We start from the raw sequence: 24,023 nt of genomic DNA on the forward strand, positions 1-24,023 counted from the left end.
TTGTACTTAAGAATTGTTTTGCTGAGTGAGATATCTCCCCTGATGAGACATTCATTCTAATCAAGTGGCATAGTTTAAGGAAAATGAGAGAAACTTCCTCCCTAGCCTGGTTTAGGATGGCAGATTGAGTGAACCAGCAAATAAATTGAAGTCTATATCTGTTTGATTCTGAGGATTTAGGAAGAAGGTTGCTATTTTCCCTTGTTAGAAGATCTTCCTTTGGAAGATCTAGCTTGGACAGTTTTGGTCTTGAGTCTAGCTCCAGGGAGGTTTCAAAGTTACATAGCCCCAAATACAACCATAAAAATAGAAGACCCTTCACAAATCTACCAGCCACCTACTGAAACAACTTCACCATCGGGATGCAGCTGATCTCAGGCTCTTATGGTACAGTGTCACTGAACTCCCGCCCTTATTAAGATTTAGGAAGCTTCCTCATCAGAAAGGGGTGATTTGAGTTAGGACTGAAATCATTGGACTCACCCACCATCTTTACTTCCAATAGCTCTGAAACATTTCTCAATAGATTACTACCCTTGCCATCCCTCTGATACCATTAATTAGTCGAGACTAGTCAATTTAATGAATATGAACTTTATTGTGATTTTGTTTGTGGAAGGCACTGTGGCAAAGGCACTGTAAAAGTTCCAAAGACTGCAAAATATGATAGAAAAAATGATTAAGGTAAAAAAGGAGCTACAAAATGTATTTTTAAATGAATGCATGCTGAACTACACTAAGTACTACGACTATGTTTATTTTTCATCATTGCAAAAGCACTGAAATATTGTTGATGGTGGGGTTTGGGGGTAGAATTTGAAAGAACTTCATGGAGGAGGTGGCATTTATGCTGGGCCTTGAAAACGGGCAGAATACTGATAGATGAGGGTGAAGGAAGCACATATAATTACTGATTCACAAGGAAATTTTGTAGACATACTGAAAAACAAACCCTTGGGGAGTGGAGCTTCCAAACAGAGGGCAAAGCCTGAGGGGTCTGGTGGGAACCAGACTCTCAAGTTCCCATATAGCATGTTCAGTACCAATGATATTAGGAAGCACAGGACAATGGGCTTGTTCGTAAATCTAGCAGCAGCAAGAGGTTTCACATTGTAGTCAGGGACCCCAAACTGGCTGACCTGTTACTGAATGGATTCATTCATCTTTTTGGTATGCATGATACTTCACTAGCTAGTCCTTACTTTTGCCCACTGACTGTCTGAATGGTAGTTTGTGCGCACCTACATGCGCATGTGTGAGTGTAGGTGTGTGTGGATGGATGGGGGACTGAGGCTTTGTCTCCCACTGCAGCTTCTTCCACTTTTCCCTCTTGTGGCACACAGCTGGCTTCCACCTTGCTGAAGTTCAAGCCCTCTTATTGTCTCAGCCTCATTGAACTCCAGCTCTTGATTAAGCACCTAGGAAGCTTCCTCAACATGAAGATAAAACACTATGGGGGAGTGACTTGAGTTAGGGCAGGACTACACTTTCCGGTGGTGGTGGTGGTGGTGGTGGTGGTGGTGGTGGTGGTGGTGGTGGTGGTGGTGGTGGTAAGGGCTGGGACTATTAAAGTCAGCTCTCGCTATTGGTAAAGTTTTGCTAGTAAATCTGTAGTGTCAGTCAGGAGATGGGATGTCAGGCTAGACCAGCTTGGCCTTGATCGCCTCTCCACCTTTCTCAACATGCCCTACAGGGAAGATATGTTGGGCAAGTGGAAACAACAGAGACACATGTAGCATGTCCGATTCTTGTTATTGTCCCATTGGATCTCACCACCGGAAGCCCTAAAGATCTTTTCTCAGCAAACGTGTGATCTCCAGATGGGACTGTCACCTCCCCCTGTCCAGCTGCTGGAGGTATATAGGTTCTGTAGCTACTGATGCTACTTGAATTGGGAGGTATGGGAAACATCAGAAAAGAGGAAACGTTAATAAATGTGGAGTTTCAGTAACTGAATCTTAGCTAAGACCTGGTACCTGACATAAAAAGATGGAAAACTGTCAGGATTCTCTGATACTGGATATTTAGAGCTCAGTAAGATCATCGCTAGAGATAACTTTGAAGCTGATGTGGCCTTGCTTGACTTTGGCAGTGGGACCACCCTTGTTACGCAGGTACAGAGATTTCAGATCACGGCACTCGCTGGGGTCAGCATCCAGAGTAACCTGCCCCAGGAACTGATCACAGAATTTTCTGCTGTTCCAGACCTAAAGAGACAAAGCAAGGAAGTGAGGAGCCAACCATGAGACTGGTGCATCTAGTGACATCTGTCTAGCATATACATCAAGAGACATTCTTCTGTTTTCCTGATAGACCTTTGATTGAGAAGATAATGTCCCAAGAAATATACATGAAAATAAATCAAGGGATCATCTTTTATTTGTGGGTTTGTTACATAAAGGCAACTGATCAGAAGTACTGTCAGAAATACTGCCAGGCTGAAGTTATCCATACTGATCCAGCAACATAGTAGTTAATGGAACTAGCAAATATTTCTGTTCATAGGATTTTATAGTATGTGTTCATGAGCATATGGTCTTCTGTCTATGAGAAATAGAGTAAAGTGCTTTAAAGTGAAGCTGATGTTTTGCTTAATGAGAAGTGTTCTGAGTACAAACTAAATACACAACAGAGAGCCTTTGCTCTGCATCCTGATAGTATGAGATACTTGGGAGAAATTAGTATGTGGTAGAGAACATAAACTTCCTGAGATCTCTTGTTCACTCTTACCTGGATGATAATAGGAATGTCAGTGGTCCTTCTGTAGAAAATGGCCTGTGTGTCAAAAATGGCATGCACAGTATTCTTCTGGACAGGGGATCGGACTTCTTCCTTTCCACACTTGATGACCAGATATGGATTTACAGCTGAAACAAAGTGGCACTTTTTTTTAATGCAATAATTAAAGTTTCCTTCCTAGAGGGGCAAGAAGCTATGATTTCACAGAGTCAAACCTGGAAATTTCCACATAACAGGAGGTGTCATATAGGTATAAAAAAGTGACTGCTAGGTAGACATTTCCCAACAAAGTTTACATCCAATTCTCTATCAGGGTTGAAATCTCTGGACTGAAAATACCAATGGAGATAATTATTGATAATGTTTTCTAATCATAAATGCAGTAACTGAAACAGCAGTTGGCTTTCCTGGACACCCCTGCAGTACTTACGTTCATTGGTGTACTTCTTCTCCAGCCCCTCAGCACTATGAACAGTAATCTGGGTAACCACCTTTGGGTAGCCACGTGCCAGGTTCCAGCAAGACATCTTGGGCATGTCCAGTGTCAGCTCCCTAGAACACACACACACACACACACACACACACACACACACAAAAAAAAAAAAAAAAAAAATGTCACCTCATGATGAACTGGACCTGCCTGAGTAGACTTCATTATTGAATCAAATAAGGAGCTGGGTGAGATAACCCATTCCTCCACAGGCATGGCTTATGTTTTTATGAGGGTGATTTTCTTTTCTCTGGATTGCAGGACTAAGATACAAGGGGGTACAGCTGGAGTTAAGTGTAGCTTAAGCTATGCTGCACTGAGAATAAGATAGAGAAGCTTAATGACTCATAAAAGGATAGAACCAATCAGAGAGCTAGAGAGAAACTACAAGCTACAGAGCATAAATGATGGGCTCCTCCTCCTAAATGCCAGATCAGAGCTCTAAATCTCAGATCTACATTGGGGAATTTTCCATAAGTCTACTCTGAGAAATATTTTGACCACTTTCATTTCAATTAGTGAGGTCAGACTTGAGAATAGTGTCTCATTGACTGTATGCATGGAGGAAAACGGGTGAAAGGGTTAGGCTCAAAAGAAAAGAGAACAAGGGTTTGAAGAGCATCACAATAAAACTAAACCTGAGCTGGACAGGCACTTCAGAGAAGATTCTGAGTAGAAATTCGCTGGTGCGGCCATGCTGGAACATGGTTGGGACAAGCACATAGTTGCCCTTCTTCAGATACTTGCTCAGAAACACAGTACGGGTGTCAATATAGGTGGAAGTCCCAGCACGCTCCTGAATATACAGATGGTGAAGGCGGAATCTGCGGTTCATCTCCACCTAGAATAAGGAAGATGAAGTTTTCTACTCTGTTAAGATCAGAGCTTTTATGTTAGAAGTTTCTATTTCTGCTGTCTTCTTTATCCCTTCCTGATTTTCCTGGCTCTAAATCCTCCTAATGTAGACTCTGGATGCTCTTATTCTTTCTGCTCTAAATGCTGTTCTTACCTTGAAGAGCTCAAAACCAATGATGTAATTGTCAGATCTTCCCATTCGGCGATAAGTGCGTAGGTCCTTCTGCTGCAGTGACATTATGACCTTATGGCCATCCTCAGGCACAGTGAAGATGTACTGAGGGAAAGGGGCCATCAAAGAGATGAATTAGTACACCAATTTAAGATAATCTAGCCTAAAGTTCAGGGAATAAAAATCTATAATGGGAAGCAGAGTCTCGCGTTCATTTCTGAGCTTTACTATTAACCAGACAATGATATCGCTGAAAATTAATTCACTACTAAGTAAAGATCATTATACTTGCTTTTCTCTGTGGCATCCAGCATGTACTGAGAGGCAACTCCATTTTTAGGTCTTTGGTGCCAAGGGGGGTAAGTTTTAATATGTATGTTCCTGCTAAGTTATTCATTTCTTCCTGTTACTATACCCTTGTGTTTAAAGCTATATACAGAAACACTTCAGAATTCATAAAGACAGAAAGCATTCATATCCCACTCAACAGACTTTGCCATATAGTTCTTGGCAGATTTATAAAGCCAATCCAGACATGTGAGCAACCCAGACAAGGGTCCCCAAAGGTCAATCTTGTGTATATACATTCAGAGAAGCCATTCCCCAAGTTTGGTACAGTTGCCTAGTACCTGAAACCTTTCTAAGGGTCTAAGTGGGAGTGATGTTGTGGAGGGGTAACAATAATGAAGTTTTTATAGGGGTCACTTAGATGGAAAGTATGAAGAAAATTATGAGTTAAGTAAACCACTTTTCCAAGCCTCGGTGTTCTCTAAAATGCCTGGGCAATAAGATCTGTAGGAAGAAGAGACATGTCTGTGGGCAGTGAGGCAACAGCATAACCTGAGTTACATCTCCTATGCTTTAACACATCTTCATATATAGGTCATTATAAATTCAGGCTTGGGATGCTGTTACTTTCTTGGGATGTGGCTGGCCTGACCACCTATAATGTCACTGATAATAGGATTATGGTGGTAGAGATGGAAGGAGAAACTGACAGGGCAGTGATTTCAATCCTGAAAAAAAAAATTACCTCATTCTCAAAAGGAAAAAACAAGTTATAATTATGGGTTTTAGAAGTGTAACCTATATGAAAAGGGCTAAAAGTATGATGTGTGTGTGAGTATCAGGTGAACAACTGGGCAGTAAAGACAAAGGAGTAAGAACTGAGCATCTGGAAGTAGATCTTCTCTCTGCTGTGCAAGACCATCACCAGAAAGCAAGAGTTATGAGCTGTAGCATTCAGAACAGGAGGAGGCAGCTAGAGAAACTGACTCACATTTGAAAATGTTCCAAAGTAAGTCTTCCCAAAGAGACCTTGTCTTCTGGGTCTTAGGAGCATCTGAGTTAATCCTTAGGGGTTGTGGTTGATGAGTATTACACAATAGATTTGAAGACCTGATGCTAAATGAATACTCTAGAGAGGACCAAAGCAAGATCTGGATTCCTATTGGCTGGGTAGCTTGGAGACAATGGACAATAATTAATTCTAACCTGAGGATTCTGCAGGAAGGTATCACGGTTGTTATAGCAACCACCTGATCGGTTCATCAGAGGGTCATCATCCACAGTCCAACATCCCACCACTGATTCCAGTTCTTTGCGGCCAAAAACAGGGTTGTTGACATTGCGGCAGACATTCAGTTTGTGAAAGTTGTGGCAAAAATCTTCCAGACTCATCCTAAATGGAAGGAACAGGGAAAGAAATGAAATTCAACTTAGTATGTATTTCTAGTAAGAGACCCAAATTCCTTGTTGCTGAAAGACTTCTCACCAAAACTCTCCATCATCAGACATGACAAGCCCCAGGTTCTTGCGATCTGTTACAGTCAGTTGCTGCCACTCTTCAGAACTAAAAGCAAATAAAGAATAAACAGATAAGTCATTATGCTTGCTAGGATGTCAAAAGAAGATAATGAATGAGGATTAGACCTGCTTTATTTTATCTCTGACTGAGTTGCAGGCCCCCACACCTGACTAGAGCCTACTAGCAATCTGGAGAGTCAGGTTTGGGAGAACTACAGAGATTTGGAGGTGTAGCACTGAAAGCACAACGTCACTTACATTTCACTCCAGGGGCCACTCCATTCTTGTCTTCCCAGTGGATTCCTCAGGCGAACCATATACAGCTTCTCAGCACTAAAGACTTCCACGAGTCTTTCTCCAAGGCGGAGTTTTCGAATATCAGTCATGGTATAGGTATGGCCCTTCAGTAGGCCCCAGTCTGTTTCAACTTCTTGTTCCTCCTGGCTGGGAGACTGGTAGCAAAGAAAGATACATAAGGTCATAGGATTGGGACACCAAGTCCTGGGTCCCTTTCTCCCTTAGTTGGTTCATCCCAGCATGAATGAATCAAGTTGTCCCTATGCAAATGGAAATTAGACCCTGATATCTAATCTATCACAAAAGTAAATGAAAGAGAGAAAATAATGTAATATAATAACTTAACTTAAAAGTTCAAATTCCAAGTAATCACTTTCCTACATTCATATGAACTGTGACTTTTAAAAAAAAATATGATGGGGCAGATTTATTCTTTGAGGGAACAGTTATAACATCAACATTCAGGAGCCAATTTAAGAGTAATAATTTATCAGAAGCTATTTACACCAACTTGGATGGTTCCTTGGCCCTCAGTGGAATGACTGGGGTTCAAAGGGATAAAAGAAGTAATGTACCTCAGTCTCCAAGCAGTACTCTATGCCTATGTTAGCTTTCTGAGTTCCATTAACAGTTCTTTTGTGAAACTCTGGGTTAAGTACAATGTTCCCTGATAAATTTTGTTAATTCTTTTTGCCAAGAGTGAGCATAAAGTCGCTGTTTTGGGTGAACACAAACCTCAATGGAGCAACAAATTAGACCCCCTTTGGTGAATGTTTTGTACAGCTCTCTGAACAGCTTGTACTTCTCCTCAACAAGATCAGTATATCTTCCTTTCTGCATGTCAACGATTTCAGCCAATGTGCCCGTGAAGTCCATGATGATATCAGTAATGGTCAAACCATCCAAGGCCTCATAACAGCCTAGCATTCTGGAAGCAAGGATTCAGAGTGATATTAGTGAAATTATTTATCCAGGTCAAGGACATCATGTTCCCAAGAATTAAAACAATCACTGTTCAACCTTTACCAGCTGGCTTTTCTCTGGATATAGAGTGGGAAATACTTTGAGATCACAATTAAAACTTTACTGGCTTAGGATCTGTTGATAAATGCTAGTCCACATAGAAACTTGTTCCTATAGGCAGATGATAGGCAAGGTTAAAAGGAGATAAGAATTCCTTGTTAACTTCAGATTAACAACCTGAAAGATTACCTAGGAGACCTAGGATTTAACAGAAGCAAGAGCAGCTGATTCTTCTGATATTTATGAGTTCTGAGAGACAGAGCTAGGGCTAAAGAAATGTCTTAAATAATACTTAGATGCAGCCCAATTTTAACTGTGGGGTTGAGTGGGAGAGAATGCATTCCCAAAGACAAATGTGATCTTTCTTTCTTCGTGTATCATGACCACAGATATATGATACATCAAACCCCTCCTTACTTTGCATAAGCTTTTTCCAGGAGAGCATTCCAAAACTCATTCATGGAGGTGGAGAATGAGAAGACCAGATCTCCATTGATGGTGGGCAGCAAGTCATCAATTACCACCTCAGTCAATTCTCCAAAATGCCAGAAGCGGAAGCGAAATATTCCAGCATATTTTTCTGGCTTTCGAGGATCCCATTCCTGTTCCTTATGGTTGGGAATTATCTGGAAAGGTAGGAACATTTAGTCAAATGTTATTCACAAGACTATATCCAGATGTACAGGTTGTAGTGAAGTCCTAGGAAAACCATGTATCAAATGGAAGCTTCCCAAAGCACAACTTTTTATCCACAACTTTTGTTTCCACAGGTCAGTTTTACTTGTGTGATATTACATACCTACCATTGTTGCTCAGGATACATAGGATACTGGAGAGATAGTTGGAGAGGTCCCCATAGATAATCAATAAACTAAATGATAGACTATACTCGTAGATTCATGATCAAATGTTTAAACACATGAACAAGGCATTTAAAAGTAATGTCAAGATAAGAGAGATGGTTCACTTATTGAGAACATTTACTTCATAATCACTAGTCCTGGAGTTTGGATCCCAACACCCAAGTAACAAGCCAAGTATGATCCCAGCTCCTCAGAAGGGAGAGACAGGAGGATTTGGGGGACATTATGGCTTCTAGATTAGTGGAAGAAACATGAATTCTGGGTTCAGGATAGACCCTGCCTCAAAGTGAATAGGTCAAGAGTGCAGGAGGAAGATACTAAATGCCCTCTTCTAGCCTCCATGAGTGCAGATGGGAATTCACCATTCCACACACACATGCATATATATATATGCATATATATGTATATATATATTTATATACACTCACACAGGCAAATAAGCAATAAAGTAAAAAAATCTTAAAAATTAAAACCAATAAAAATACAATGCTTACTCTGGTTTGCATGTCTAGAGTTTCATGTAGACTTATTCTACATAATACAAATTTTAGTCATGTCAATAATAAAATCACATTTTTGGAATTCTATTATAACAATTGAACATAAATATTCCTAATTTGTTTTTATTAGGAAATGCTTATTGTCCCAAATCGAATATTCTTTGTTGTTTTGAATTTTCTCTGCATATTAAAGGAATTTTTGTAGTATTAATAATTTATTAGCACCCTTTCAAGGATCCATTTTTGTCTTTCTCACCTTTGCTGTTATGCGTGTGTGTGTGTGTGTGTGTGTGTGTGTGTGTGTGTGTGTGTGTGTGTTAATGACTCCCTGGCTCCTACTCACTTCAGAACAAACTGGGACAAGAACATAATACAAAGAACTATTGAGCCAAGACAGTCAAGATGACAGCAAAAGAGCAACTAGTGTATGTGACAAAGCAAGTCCAACAAAATGTCAGTGTAGGAATGCAGTGTGTACGGATTTTCACTATAAAATTCAGTTTGTCTGTGTTTGTGATGATTCTTATTAACAGAAATAAGTTACCATAATGCTTCTGGCTTCAAAAAATAGAATGATCTAAAAAAGTTAGCAACTAATTTTCTGTCATGTTATTCAAGAAGAAAGTGGAACTAGACAAAGAACCCAAAGAAAAGATCATACCTTTGTCCAGTGTGACTCCTGAACAGCCAAACAGGAAAATGCAGGGATCATTGACTTGTTCCCCAGTCTCCCCTGGATCAGCTGGTGGTTGCTGATGTTGCCCACAATCAAATGGGGGTCATCAGAAATGTCCTGGAAATACAGTAATTTGTTATGCAGGAGTCTGGGAGGAGGTTTTCAAGGATCACTAGAAGCTGAGATAAGCAGAACAGCCTATAGAGGAGATAGGGTTGAGTGTGGATAGGATTTGTATAGATGCAATAAAGGGAAGGTTGGAGAGATTGGTGGTAAAACACAAAGCAGTAGGTAGCCTATGCACAGAAAATGATCATGTGGTGAATAGAAATGCAAGGAGAGAATGAAATGAGATAGGATGGCCTGTGCTGCTGGAAGGCCTTTGCCAATGTGCTTTGGAGGCATTTTTTAACCACAGCAGTGAACACTGGAAGACTAGAAATAAGAATTAGCACATTGCAATCTGATCTCATTTTTGTCAGGATGAGATTTTCCCTGAAGTATCCACGCTTGGAAGGACAATTACCTTTAAGAGACAAGGTCTGACAGAGGTGACCATTAATGCATCACCTTCTCTAGGACAAATGAGTTAGGAGACCATATAGGAAGCCCTTTTCTAACACAAAGCAAAACCCACAGCAGTTTCCATGACAACCAGCTTTCCCAACCCCCACCTTTATATGAATATAAATGACAGCAGCATTAACAGCAGGTCTTAATGAGCCATTCACAGGACTACTTCAGTGGACACTGTCCCCGTGGTATGTATTCCAAAAGTATCTGGCCAGGGAGTGGGGGCAGTATTTGCTAAGGGAATACACGTGTGTTTTTATTTCAGTATATCATTAACTGGGTCATTCCCACTGTGAGTAGGAACAATGAAAGTCAAATAATGGAACTACAACAAAATGTGATGAAAGTTAAATGGAGCTGCTTTCAAAGTATAATCAGTGCCTAGAAAGAGAGAATCCCCGAAGCTCATCTAGTGATGGAGTGGATATTGTAGTGAGTAATTGAATACTTGACCTGACTACTGATAGGTCACAGGGCAAGGGAGAAACATTGAGGCACAGCAGATAGAGCGACAAGCATGAGCAAAGGAATAGCACTATACATGGCATCATATAATTGCAGGCATGATGTGGCTCAGAGCATTAGCAATTGCAGAGTTCAAAGACATCAAATCCCAATTAAGTCTTGATAAATGGAAACAGTTTCATGGACAGGCTGTTGGCACATAAGTTGACATTCTGCATACCCTGCTGAAATAAATTCCAGTTGCAAATGGAAAAAAATCTAGACCCACATCCTCTAAAATTATTAAACAGAACCAGCTATTTTTTTCTGGTGTATAATGTCTACTTTGTAATGGATATAATTCTCCTTGATGAAGGGTCTGGTCTACAGAATGAAGCGTTCCAAATATCTGTTAAAAGCCAAAATAGCTCTGGAAAGAAATAGACTTTCTGGGCAGGGACACATCCAAACTGAAGATTAATTGGGCATCAACCTGCCAAAAGGAAAGGATTAGGTGGGTTGTCAACTTTGCACTTTCTGTCCCTTTTGGTTTAAGATGCATATCTGGTGTCTTGTCACCAACTTTTATCTTAGGAGACTACTTCTATCTAATAGTTGATGGGTTGTCAGCTGCTTTTTTCTTTTCATTTACTGAGCACAGAGCCGGTGTAGTGGATGAATTAGGGCCCAATGCATCTTCTCCTCTGTGTTCCCTCTGTTTTTCTAAGCTGAAATTAAGAAAGACCATCATTCCTCTCTTGGTCAGACATTAGCACTTTATTTGGAGCAGTATGTGAAGTTATGCAATAATTTCTTGAAAACAGATGAAACATAGCATTGTTTCCTGGCATAGAAGGCAGCCCAGTGGGTATTGATAGGTGAAAAATGTGTTTTTATATATTTTAAGGCGAATTAGTTGCTTGCTTTATGTAGTATTACTAGGGGTTGGGATTATTTTGCAATCTGTTTAATTTAGATAAGCAGGAGTCTACACCCAGTCAATACTTTTAATGTGTGAACTCAAATAAGGGAGCAAAAATGACACATAAACAGATTAAATATGAGGAACTGGGTGATTAGCATCTTCTTTGTATGAGTTGGATATTGTTATTAATAGCATGCATTACAACCTTGTTTTACTTCAACATTTTATATAGACTACCTAACAGTAAGCTTTAAAACACAATATCAGTCATAGGATATCAAAACCACAAGGAATATTAGAGACCATTTAGTTAACTTCTTATTTTACAGATGAAGAAACAGGGTCATCAGATAGGGGCAGCCCACTCAAGTCTCTGGTCATCTAGTCAGGAGGACATCTGGGTTAAAGCCTTTGATTCTCTATAAAAGCATAATGTTAACGAAGGGACCTCAAGACTTCAGGTGACTCATCCCTTTATCTTTAAGCTTATCAATGATCCTGTATAAAGGAATAATATTGCAAAGCTCCTGCATAGATATACATTCTAAATTGTAGCCCTTTGCTCAATACTCCATTTTTCTGAAAGACTTTCCCAGGTCCTGGTTTTAGAAAAAAATATTGCCAATAGGCATTGATTTCCAGAAGTCAAGTGACTAAGTATAAATCAGTCTTGTACTACAAGCAAGTACCATGATGTGAAAGACATGAAACAAGCCTTCTAAAGCCATATCTTGTACCTCTTATGTGAAACATTTAAAGACTAGAAAACAGCCAACAGTTCAAGAGATAAGAATGAGCCAATGCAAATCTAACTACTTTAAGAACTTTTAAGCAATAACTCAGAAATAATGAAATGGCTCTTAAGTGACTTTTACTGCAGTTTGGGACACAGTGGATATCTTTAACCTCCTGTTGAAGTTAAAGATGGAAGGTTGTAGATAATTTTCTGGAACTCCAAGCTGAGATGCAGAGCATAGATTGGACATTTCAGCCTGAGCTATGTTGGTGTGTTAAAAGTGGGGTTCAAGGAAAGGCCACTGCTCCCATATCCATAATATCTGGGTGGCTTCAGATTATTGAGGAGCCATAGGAAATGCTGTGTTCCTAATGACTCCAGATGTGCTGGCACAGTTGAAATAATTCTTGAACTGAGCTGTTTGGCAACGCAAAATAATTTCTTAGGTAGAGAATACATAATACCAAGAAATTGAACATAAGAAAAGCTGGAGTATTCCCCAAGTACTATCACCCAAAGATAAAAGTTCTGTAAAGAAAGCATCTTTTCTAGGAAATATATTATCTTGGCTGAGCATTGAGGGATGTCTCACTTTTTCTTGCCTCATCCCTATTCCCAGAAACCTCTAGTGGAATGGGAATTACAATTATGAGATCTGTAGCCCTTCATAGATCATTCTGTTTGGAACAATTACATACAGAACTTGAGCGATTATTTATGCAAGTAGCATTTTATGGCAGCAAGCATTGAAATTCAGGGTAAAACACAAAGAACCACAGTAAAATAAAATATTCCTTATATAAATGGCATCTAGAAGAGTGGAGGAAATTTCAAAAGCACTATGTACCATCTAGCTGGGAGAGCAGATAGGGATATGGCCAGCCTTTCAATAAGTACTTCATTATTAACCATTCCCAGAAGGATTAGAGGCTAACTGGCATAAGATATCCATTCAGGAACTGAGAGCTGTGTGAGCTAGCCCAAGTAGCCATTATCTTATCTTTAGAAAATCCAACCATCTCCAGATGGGGAGTTTATAGGTAGATCTGGGTTCACAGACCAAAGTTGCATGCTCTCTCAAGGATCTAACTTCACTTTCTGGGAATTTTTATTTCTGTGTGAACGTTTTATCACCAGTACCACATTCACTTCCTTCCAAAGAGAACTCAGTATGGAACCTAGGAATAAAAGCTCGATTTCAATACCCAGTCTAAACAACCAAGTCATTACACAAGATGCTAAGTGAAAGAATCTACATAACTTTAAGATTACATTTTAGTGGAAAAGTCTACAATAGGCAAATCTGGATAAAATAGAAGCAGAATAGTGGTGGCTGGTGAACAAGAGGTAATTCACTGGGAATGAATGTGGAGAGCTTTTAGATTACATTATAATACATCTATATCATTTCTCCCTTCCCTTCCCTCTCCTCAAACCTTCCCATATGCCTGTCCCCACTCTCCTTCAAATTTCTGGCCTCTTTTTTCATTAAATGTTATTGCAATGCATATATGTATATGTACATACATACATATTCCTAAATGTTTTCAGAGCTTCTTGGAAGAAAGCTACTTCTCCAATTCCCAGTTTTCCTTGGTTGCCTATAGTTATTGTGTAGGGTTGAGGCCCAGTGGCTTTCCCCTGTTCAGTTTAGCAGAACATAGAGACCTTAAGCAACTGATGCAGCTATTGTTGTATCATTGGATTGTGGTAATATTTGCATAACTCCATAAATCTACCACAAAATGGTCACACTGTACACTTCAAACATACAAATTGTGCTTCCAATAAAAATGAAAACTACTTGAAATACAGAATTTAAAATTAATATAGCATTTGGAGAAAGAACAAAAGTCTATTCAGCTTTATCTGATTGTGTAAACAATACAAAACACCTTAAAATCACTTTCTGTAGAAACCATGATCTCTTACCCAATGAGCCATGTTGCAGACCCATTATTTTATTTATTTATTTTTGGATTTTCAAGACAGGGTTTCTCTGGTAGCCCTGGCTGTCCTGGAACTTGCTCTGTAGAGTAGGCTGGCCTTGAACTCAGAGATCTGAGTGTCTCTACCTCTTGAGTGCTGTGATTAAAGGCAAGTGCCACAATGCCCAGCTCCTTTTTATTTTTTTAAACAAGGAAAGTGAATTATGTGAAAGAAATTGTAACATACCTACCTTGCTAAGCCATGGTCAATAATGATGAAGGAAAATAATATACAGAGAGCTCCAAAGTAGAATCCAATCCATACTAGGCATGTCATAAACGCAAATTCCTTTTGCCCCTCGTTTATTCTCCGCCCATCCACACACATATGCCCTTACCATTGAGCCTTACTCTAGAAGGTGTATTATTTACCTTAGAGGGAAAAAAATAGACTTTTGCCATAATGATGAAGTTTTGTTTTCCTTCCCTGCAAATTCATCTAGGATTAAATCTACAAAATTTGGGTGAAGAAGACAAAGTACAAAGAACTGAGCCATGACTGAGGGGTAAGATGCCTCTAAAGACAAGTCAGCACAGGAAATGCTGTCGACTTGATTCACATCAGGGAAATGGCTCCCAATTTTGCCACCCAGCAGATCTCTTTCCATCTCCTCTGAGACTTCACCTCCATCAATTATCCTCTCTCCTGCATCTTCACATTACTCCTTACTACTGCCTACTACCTACTCAATACACTTCTCTCAATTCCCTGCTTCCTGAAAAGCTACTTTTGCCACTTGTTATCATCATCCATTTATGTTTCGTTCCCTGACAATATCTCTGTCTCTCTGTCTCTCCCTCTCTCTCTAAATATTTTTAAGGAGTCAAGGACATAGAGGGTTAGAAACGTAGATTTTTCTCAGCCTTATAATTTCTTTCCTTAGTTTTGATACAGGGGATTGAACCTCTGCTTTTTAAAAAAATATATTTTTATTTTATAATTAATTTAATTTTGCATATCAGCCACAGGGTCCCCTGCCCTTCCTCCTCCAACCCCCTTAGCCCCAGGTGGAGCTCCAGGAGTCCAATTGGTGAGAGAGAGGAGGGATTATATGAGCAAGAGATATCGAGACCATGATTGGAAAAAGCACAGGGACAAATAGCCAAACTAGTGGAAACACATAAACTGTGAAACAATAGCTGAGGAACCTCTGCTTTATTGATGAGTTACATTTCAAGCTCCAGTCTTATACTTTTATTATGTATCATTCTTTGTGAGCCAACACTAGTCACTAGGACATTTGATCTAGAGCCTTTGATTCTTCATAAAAATATAACATTAAAGAAGGGACTTCAAGACTTCAGCTGACCCATCCCTTCAAAAAAAAGTTATTGAAACCAATGTATCTTGGCACCACCTGGTGGTAATGTGTATGAACTAAAGTAACTCCTAGAAATCCTTTTAAGAGTTTGATTGGTTTAACTGGTGGAAATTGCAACAACAACAACGATTGGTGTTGATTCCTTAAAGAGGACAAACATTGAATTGATGACTAAAGTGGTTCACGGCCATACATAAAAAGACAAAGGGAGTCTTCGGGTCCAAGAACTTGCCCTTTATGCTATCTCTCCATGGCTTATATCCCTGGTCATTGGAAAGCATCTCCAATAGATTATCCTTCTTTCAGTTATAACCTCTTGATAAAGCAAAGTTGCTAATTTCTTTCCAGACATCTTAGTGTACATTGAGCTCTAGCTCATATACAGCTTATGTAGAGTTGTTGAACCCTGCATTGAGAACCACAATAACTATTAGTAGTTAATATTAATTGGTGTTGAAAGACTGCAGTTATATGTAAATCCTATTAGCTAATACTGGAATGACAGTATGGCTAATACCTAATAAACAGTTCAAAAGCCTCACTCTGCCAATGCAAGCTCTGATTTCTCTACGTGGAAATTATTTCACTGATGCTTACTGTCTAAGAAGATATTGGCCTCATTGATCTGAGATTATCCTTAAGTTAGTATGATGGGTAGCTAACTAAACAGACAAGAGTATAACTTCTTCCTGGATTGCAATGTTTACTCAAATGAAGTTCTGAAAAAAATAAGCACAGTGTATTTCCTTTTCTGCTGTTGCACTTTTTATCTGACTAATCAATTAAATTGTTAGTCTCTTCAAGCTAAAGCCAATTGTAAAGCTGCCTCTGTGTGAGGTGATGGATATGTCAATTCATTTACGTTAGTCATTTTAAATTCTGTAGGCATATGGAAACATCATATAATTCACACACATATATAGTTTTTATTTGTTAATTATAACTCAACAGTGAAAGGAAGAAAGAAGGCTGACTTTCAATTTGTTCTTAACAGTAAGTCAATGTAAGTGAAATACTGGGTTGGGTGGAGTTTGGAATCAGATGGAGATCAAGAAGACAGAAAAATGAATTACCTGAGGACGTTTCCACACAACCTTTCCTGGAAGCAGACGGTTGAAAAACAGAGAATCATTCTCTGGCAGGAAGGTGGGGTCACAGAAAAGCCGGCCATCTTTGATGCATTCCTGCTTCAGTTCTTGGTACTTTTGGTTTTTGAAGAACTTCAGAGGAGGACCCATGTTAGCCAACTAAGTCTAGAATGACAAAAAATATTATTTTGGAGGAAGTTCTCAGGTCTTTCAGGGATTACCTGAAATTCCACAAATGGCAGTCATTACGATGGCTTCCTCCCAGAGCCTTCAGACTGAGGCAAAGACACTGTGTTCAAGAAAAGAAGAGTCAAAGTTCAAATAAATATTTTGCCCTGGGTAAGCACCTAACCATTTGAGGACCTCAGTTTGTTTATCTGCCAAATGGGACACGTACTGGGAAAATAAGTAACAGATGTGAAGATTGTCAGCTAAGCATAAATCATTATAATGTAAAAGGTAATTTTCCACTTCTATCGACATGGACCACCTCAGAAAAGTTCAGTTGAAATTTGATGATAAAGGAGAAAGAATCACTTTACCGTGTTCGGAATGAGTCAGTGTCCTGGAGAGCTGCACACTGGAGCATAGGGGAGAAACAGCTTCTTTAAATTCTAACAAATCCTTTTATATAACTGCTTTCATTTGATCATTTAAAGAGCTTGTCTGTTTTACTATTGGCCAAGAAGGCTAATGTAAGAAACAGAGCTCAACAGATGGCCCACAAAACACACATAAAAAGACAGAAAGATTATATGGTCTTTTTTTTCCCTTCAAAATGTACACTCATTTGCAGACTCCAAAATCAAAAAGCAGCCTCTGAAATTCAATTATACTAATTTGATGGACTATAGGTTTTTATCCCATAGCAATATAATACACTGTTCCTTCTTTCTTCTTTGAAAAAAAATAATAAAGGAAAACCCCACCTAGCTAAACAAAATTAATATAGTGGGGTTTTTTTATACAAAGTCTGGCAGACTGCACTCAAATATCCTTAACAACTGGTTTGTGTGAAAATAATTTAAAATTTGATTTTAAATAGCTTTGTAGTGATAATAGATCTTTCTATGTTGTTACTTGAGTCACAAGGATAGATTTGTAATGAGTTAAACAATTTTCCTCTGACATTTAGTAGTAAATAAAAAAAATTCGTGAAATTTTTATGGTGTCAGTTACATTAAAACTCTGTTCCAATGATTTTATGAGCCCAGTACAATTAAAACCAAAAACCTATGGTTCAGAGTTCTTTAAAAAAAATGGGTGAAATTTACAAAAACAAAGAACAAAAGCAAACCCCCAAACTGGCTACATTAGCTCACTGGGATTCTACAGGTATACTACTGCTGTTGACTTCCTGTGTGTCCCAGGGATTCAAATTCAGCTTTCCATGCTTTTACAGCAAACCATCTTCCAGGCGCTACTGTGGCATTTATTATTTTCTAAAAGTAATAATATCAACAATACCCGTCTGTTAGGTCTTTGCATGCGCTTTAGTATTATAGTGCACTATCTCATGATGAAACAGTTTCCCCGATTGAAAATTATAAATCTTTAAATTTAAATTCTCAATTTTTTTATGCAAAGCTATTTGCAAGATATATGTAAGGAACATGTCCTTTCTCTTGACTCAAATATTGAGATAATGAACATAACCACAATTTTTCCATAGGCTTATTTATTGTCAGTTGTTTTTCAAATTAAGGATTATGGAAATACTACAAAACACCAACATGGTTTCTGCTAGCCAGATTCAAGCCTCTTCCCTTGCTTTAGATGTTAGTGTAAACATTGTATTTGAAATCATGGGTGGCAGGTTGGGGATTTAGCTCAGTGGTAGAGCACTTGCCCAGCAAGCGCAATGCCTTGGGTTCGATCCTCAGCTCCAAAAAAAAAGGGGGGGGGGAAATCATGGGTAATAATTCTCAGTTAAGCAACAGAGCCAACCTGAGTGTTTGCCTAGGCTCCTTTTCCAGAGCCTATTACAAATGGATTCTAATTTTCATGTGCGTTCAAAGTTACAGCAACTAACCCCGAGCTTCTTGCTTTCCCTAGAAGGTTTGGTGGATTGCCAGAGGCTGGGGGCTGTAAATATGGGACAATCTGAGGCAATTAGGACATTTAGGTTTGCCAGAACTTCCCAGTGCCTGAACATTCTGGATAAATGGGTATTTCCTGCCCAGGAAAGCCATGTGCTCTCACAAAGTCTCCTTTGCTAATCAGTCAACTAGTAAGGCTCACAAGAGCTTGCAAGAGGAATTTGTTACAAAGAGAGCCTGTCTAAACACAGAAGCAGCATCAATTCAACAAAATTAGGTTTGATTTAAAGACAACAAAATAGGGCTAGCGAGATGGCTCATCGGGTAAGGGCACTTGCTGCCAAGCCTGGTGACCTAAGTTCAGTCCCCAAGAATTACATGGTGGAAGGAGGAGAACTGGCTCCCACAAGTTGTTTTCTTCCTTTCTCTGTCTCTCTCTGTCTCTGTCTCTCTGTCTCTGTCTCTCTCTGTCTCTGTCTCTCTCTGTCTCTGTCTCTCTCTCTCTCTGTCTCTCTCTCTCTCTGTCTCTCTCTCTCTCTCTCTCTCTCTCTCTCTCTCTCACACACACACACACACACACACACACACACACACACACACATCTGAACTGAAACCAAAGCAACAATAAACCACACTACAATCCATGTAGGTTATTTCTGAGAAAAAAGAGACAGCTGGTATCAGTGGGTCATATCTTGAGAAAATGGATATCTTTTGCATGAAGATGTTTTCATTTCAGTGACTCGTTGAGACATACATATTTGAACTTTCATTGGGGTACAACTGTAGTCCTAAATCCTACTGGACTTACACAGGGGAATTGAAGGCCATTGCTGACTAAAGAACATGACAACTGTGTTCGATTTGCTCTGGGACCGTGATCTCTTTGTGCTTCAGTATCATTATCATGATATCGGAGACATGTATCCTTCTCCCTTAAGCTATAGCTGTAACTACTGAGACACTTAGTGTTAACCAATTTTGAATAAGTAGAAAGTGCCCTGTGGTTGCAAAATATACATTAAAACACTCTTATTGCTAGGCACCTCGTTCAGCATCTCAGCATTTATACAGACAATATTTCTTGAACAGTTAACTGTCTTAAGTAGAAAATCAATGTTTATGTGGCAAATTATTTAAAATGTGTATTGTCCAATTTAGCTAGCATGCTTGTTCTTTGCAGCAGCCATGATTTGTAAGACACGACCTGGGCCCTTCCTTTTGTACTCTCAGAAATGGTAAGTCAGAGAAACAGCAGCTAGAAACTGGCAAGACCGATTCAAACCCCATTCTGTGAAATGCCAGACCTGGTGTGTGGTTTTCCAATATACCACACTTCATCTTTTGGTCACTGCATTTTTTTAGAGAAAGGATTTTTTTAGTTCAAATGAGGAAATCCTCCAAAGCAAACATGATGCCCAACTTTGAGGCATTCTGCCTAGAATTTATTGCCATGGTAGATATTGAAAAGGTTCTTTATTTTCGTGGTTTAATGATCATATGAGAGAATTCAAACCCTTTGCATCCAAGGGCTCATTAACTAGTGCTCAGAAAATGTGGAAACCCAGAAATGTATAGGCTGGTATAATTATTAACAACTTTCTTTCTCAGATCAGAGGTGTGCGGAGACAGGAACATTTCTTTCTTACACTTACTGCACAATGTGATGGTATGAAAGAGATGGTCATTAAATTCATGATCACACATTAGGAAAGGTGATAGACAAAGATAAAAGCTAGGGCTTTACTCTAACCCCCAAATCTCTAGGTAACCTCTCGAGTATGAACAATTCTGAAGAGCAACTGTGTGGCCTGAGGGCCAGTGGCAACTGTGGCTAGGCAGAACAAACTGCAGGCTTGTCATTGAGGTAATAGCCTTAGGCAGAATTATTAGAATTCAGACCCACTATCTAGAGAAAGAATGTGAGGGGCACTGTGTCTACCAAGACAATAGACAGGGCAGGCTTAGCATGTGGGAAGTTGCCAGGGGAAAATGGAGGGAGACTGCCACGTGGAACTCAGAGCTGCAGCTGGGAGAAAGGGATTTTGCTGCTCATTGGACTTGAAGCTTTGAGGAGGCAGGTAGATTCTTAGTGGAAATTCATTTGCTTTTTAACTGTGGACCAACGTTAGAACAGACACCCAAGTAGTGCTAAAACAAATTGATAGAAAGAGTTCAGATCTCTGATCACAGATTACTTTGGATTCAAGTGAGTAAGTGAGGTAGGCAGTACAGGGGTGTATGGCAAGAAAGTATGGCTCTGATGATACTGACTCTGGCTACCTGCGCCCCTTCATTCTACAAAAATTACAGGTAAAGCAAAAAAAGGAGGTGATTGAGTGCAGGAGAGTAACTCTGCCCTACTGTATACATAATTTTATCACCACTACTGGAGATGATAGAGGACATTCATTGGGCTTTGATGGGGAGAATAAAAAGTCAGCATCCGTATGCTACACAGAGAACAGTGCTTTCTATTTCTGCATAAGTAGAATTTTGTCTTACATTTGTGGTTATATATCTGCCAGGAAATGTAGATGTGGCTGTTGAGATTCAAGGTTTGGGCCAGATATTTTGGGATCTGAATGGAGCCTTAAAGCTCTCCTGATCAAGTCTACTGTTTTTCCATAGAATATATTTACTCTGTCTGTGTTCAAAGAAAGAAAATAAAACTCATAAAAAGATCATGCATAGTCAGGAGATTCATGATCAACTCCCCAAAGCCCTCATTTACTATAGATAACATCTTTCACCTTCGGTTTCCCTGTAGGCACAACAGGAATATAATGGCTGCCCTATGCACCTCAGGGTGCTATTGGGAAGAGCTAATGAAATAAAGTATGTGAGTGTACTTTTTGATTGTTAAAAATAAGTTAACATATAGCAGTTGTATTAGGGAATGTTTAATTTTAGCAAATTAAATCTCATTTATTAGAAACAGGAAATATGATCGCATGCTTAAAATGAGACCCACATTGACATTAAAAGACCTGTATAAAATGCCTCTGCCATGCTTTGCTCCCTATTCCACCTCCCATTTTTGGCTGACTTGCTCTCTTGGCTGACTAAGCTTATCCTAAAAGTCTAATTTTACAGTCTTTGGAGAATGTAACTCTGATTTTTATACAATGTTTTTCTGGAAGGACTCTTAGAACCAGTTAGTACAACTTCTTTCTTTCACTGTAAAGTGAAGGGACATTACCAGGGTTATGTAGTAACAGAGTTGGCACTAAAACTGGAACCTACTGACTCTTTTACCAAGATTCTATTTTGAAACAAGAAAGAAGAACTGTGATAGGAAGGCAACATGCAGACACAAAACTACAAGATACCTCTTTTGAACATCATTCCCACTGTCCTTTTTTTTTTTCTTTTGCAAGAATCCACGTAGGAGTCTTGTTTTTTGAGATGCAAACTGTCAGAAGGTGATATGATTTTCAGATCAAGGATAATCACAGTAACTGTTTTGGGGTCACAAAGGGGCTGTTTTCTGCTTTTAATTTAGAAACTGAAAACTTGCAAAGATATAGAAAGCCTGCTTTTTAACCTATTTCTGACCATGTAAATATTTAATCTCTTTCCTGGACCACTGGAAACTCTAAGGATGAATAAAGAATGGTGTTCAAATATAAAGTATTCACACACATTTGTGCACACCCATGCACATGAGTGCATATGCATACACAAGAGTATATGTGCATGAGTTCATGCATGTGGGTATGGGTATGTGCATGCATGAACACACACACACACACACACACACACACACACACACATACACATACACATGCACATATGCAGAAACGCCAGGGAAAGAGAGAGTTAATTAGCAAGCCCCCCCCATAATTTTTGTTTATTCATACAGACCATAAAGAGCCCATAATTTCACAACAAAGATTAACAAATGAAACATTTGCTAAAGTTTAATAAAAACATTAATACAAACCAGGACGCATTTTGCTGTAACAGGGAGAACAGTAGAATTGGCTGAATTTTCCGATGTGCTTTTCAGCAAACTTCGAGTCCTAAATCCTCACACCCACTTGTTTCCACTGCAATGTGTGGCAGCTCCCTTTTCCTGACCATTGCTGAAGCCAGCCCTGGTCAAGGAGCCCAGATAAGAAGCCCCAGCAACAGTGTAGCAGGGTCTGGTGGGAGATGAAAGCTGGACTGCAATTCAAAAGTTAAACCTAAGATAAAATCAGAGGGAAAGCAAACCAGACCCAGAGGCTGATAATAATAGAGTAGACAAGATCAACCTGTCTCCAGGGCAGGAAGGTTTCCCAACTGTGCCGACAGGGTTTTGAGATAGCCTTAGCTGCCATTCCTTATTGTGTAGCAATCGATAGCCTGTGCACCCCATTTCAAGGGATTACAGTGTGGCTCCAAGACGGTGCCTGAATTTCAGTGCTTCACCTACAATTCTGAGTCAGGGGGTACTGCTAGCCGACCCCCTTCTCTCATCACACTTTTCTCACAGGTTTATCCTTGTTTACCAAGTGTTTACGAACAGCACATACACAGAAAATGGACCACATAGCTCCCGGAAACATCTTACTGCTGCTACACGGCCAAAAGCACTTCATCCAGCCCCCTAAAATTCCATTTCTTTTGAGAAGTTTCAAAACTGCTATTAATATACACTCGCACACACGTACACATGTTCGATCCAGACAAACCATAACATTAAGAGATACAAAGTTTGATTAACTCTAAATGTGGAGTTCCTTTGAGTCTCTTAGAAGCTACATCTCAGAAAATAAAATTTTAAACTAAATGTGTAGACCCCCGCTCTACTCACCTGAGTTATCTCAGGAGCCCTGGTGCTTTGGCGGCGGCAGCGGCGGCAGAGGCAGCGGCAGCGGCAGCGGCGGCAGCGGCGGCAGAGGCGGCGGCTGCTGCTCTTAGCCAGGTAACCCAACTAAGTCTGTTCAGCCAGTGCAGCTGAACAAAGATTCTGGCTTTCTTAACCTGAAAACTATTTGGGCTGTACCAAAGCTCTGCTCACAGGGGGAGGTGCCTAGCAGCGACTTCAGGAGCCTTTGCCCCGCCCAGCACTCAGAAACTGATCCTGAGTCACAAGGAAAATCTGGAAGGCGTCCCTGCCAGATGTGCAGATGGGATGCCCACTCCAGATCCACCCACCAGCAAACTGGAAAACCCAGAAAGCCACATTTGAAAGGCCTTTCTGTTTCAAGGAGAAATAGGACTTTCAGGAAATGGGTCTGATAGGTTTCTAACTCCTCTGTCCCAGGGGAGGAATGCGGGGGCGGGGTGGGGGGAACTGCCGACATGGACTTTCCTGGAGAGAGGACATGGAGAACAAAAATGTTCAAATGTTGGCAAAGTTGTAGTGAGCTAGGCTGCAGACATAGTCCTAACAGGCTCTTCTATGATAGCAATGAGGACTTAGGCATGATGTAGGAATGAAAGGGCACCTAATAGGATGCAAGGACATAATGGTCACTTTGTGAAAGAGCAAGTAAC

The 24,023-nt window shown here is 39.8% G+C and overlaps 1 protein-coding gene across 1 annotated transcript; it reads right to left on the bottom strand.

Moving 5' to 3' along the window:
- Positions 1–578: 578 nt before the first annotated feature.
- On the bottom strand, positions 579–23,698 carry Capn6 (calpain 6). The gene is made up of 13 exons (XM_036175719.1): positions 23,338–23,698; positions 16,483–16,662; positions 9,407–9,538; positions 7,800–8,008; positions 7,095–7,287; positions 6,321–6,514; positions 6,031–6,108; positions 5,751–5,937; positions 4,239–4,361; positions 3,868–4,070; positions 3,170–3,291; positions 2,731–2,867; positions 579–2,207 (listed from the first exon to the last, which is right to left on the bottom strand). The coding sequence occupies exons 2-13, from the start codon at positions 16,645–16,647 to the stop codon at positions 2,025–2,027; spliced, it is 1,926 nt and encodes a 641-aa protein (XP_036031612.1). The 5' UTR covers positions 16,648–16,662; positions 23,338–23,698; the 3' UTR covers positions 579–2,024.
- Between the last annotated feature and the right edge of the window lie 325 nt (positions 23,699–24,023).

The sequence above is a fragment of the Onychomys torridus genome, chromosome X (assembly GCF_903995425.1).
Source record: "Onychomys torridus chromosome X, mOncTor1.1, whole genome shotgun sequence".
Classification (NCBI taxonomy): Eukaryota; Metazoa; Chordata; class Mammalia; order Rodentia; family Cricetidae; genus Onychomys; species Onychomys torridus.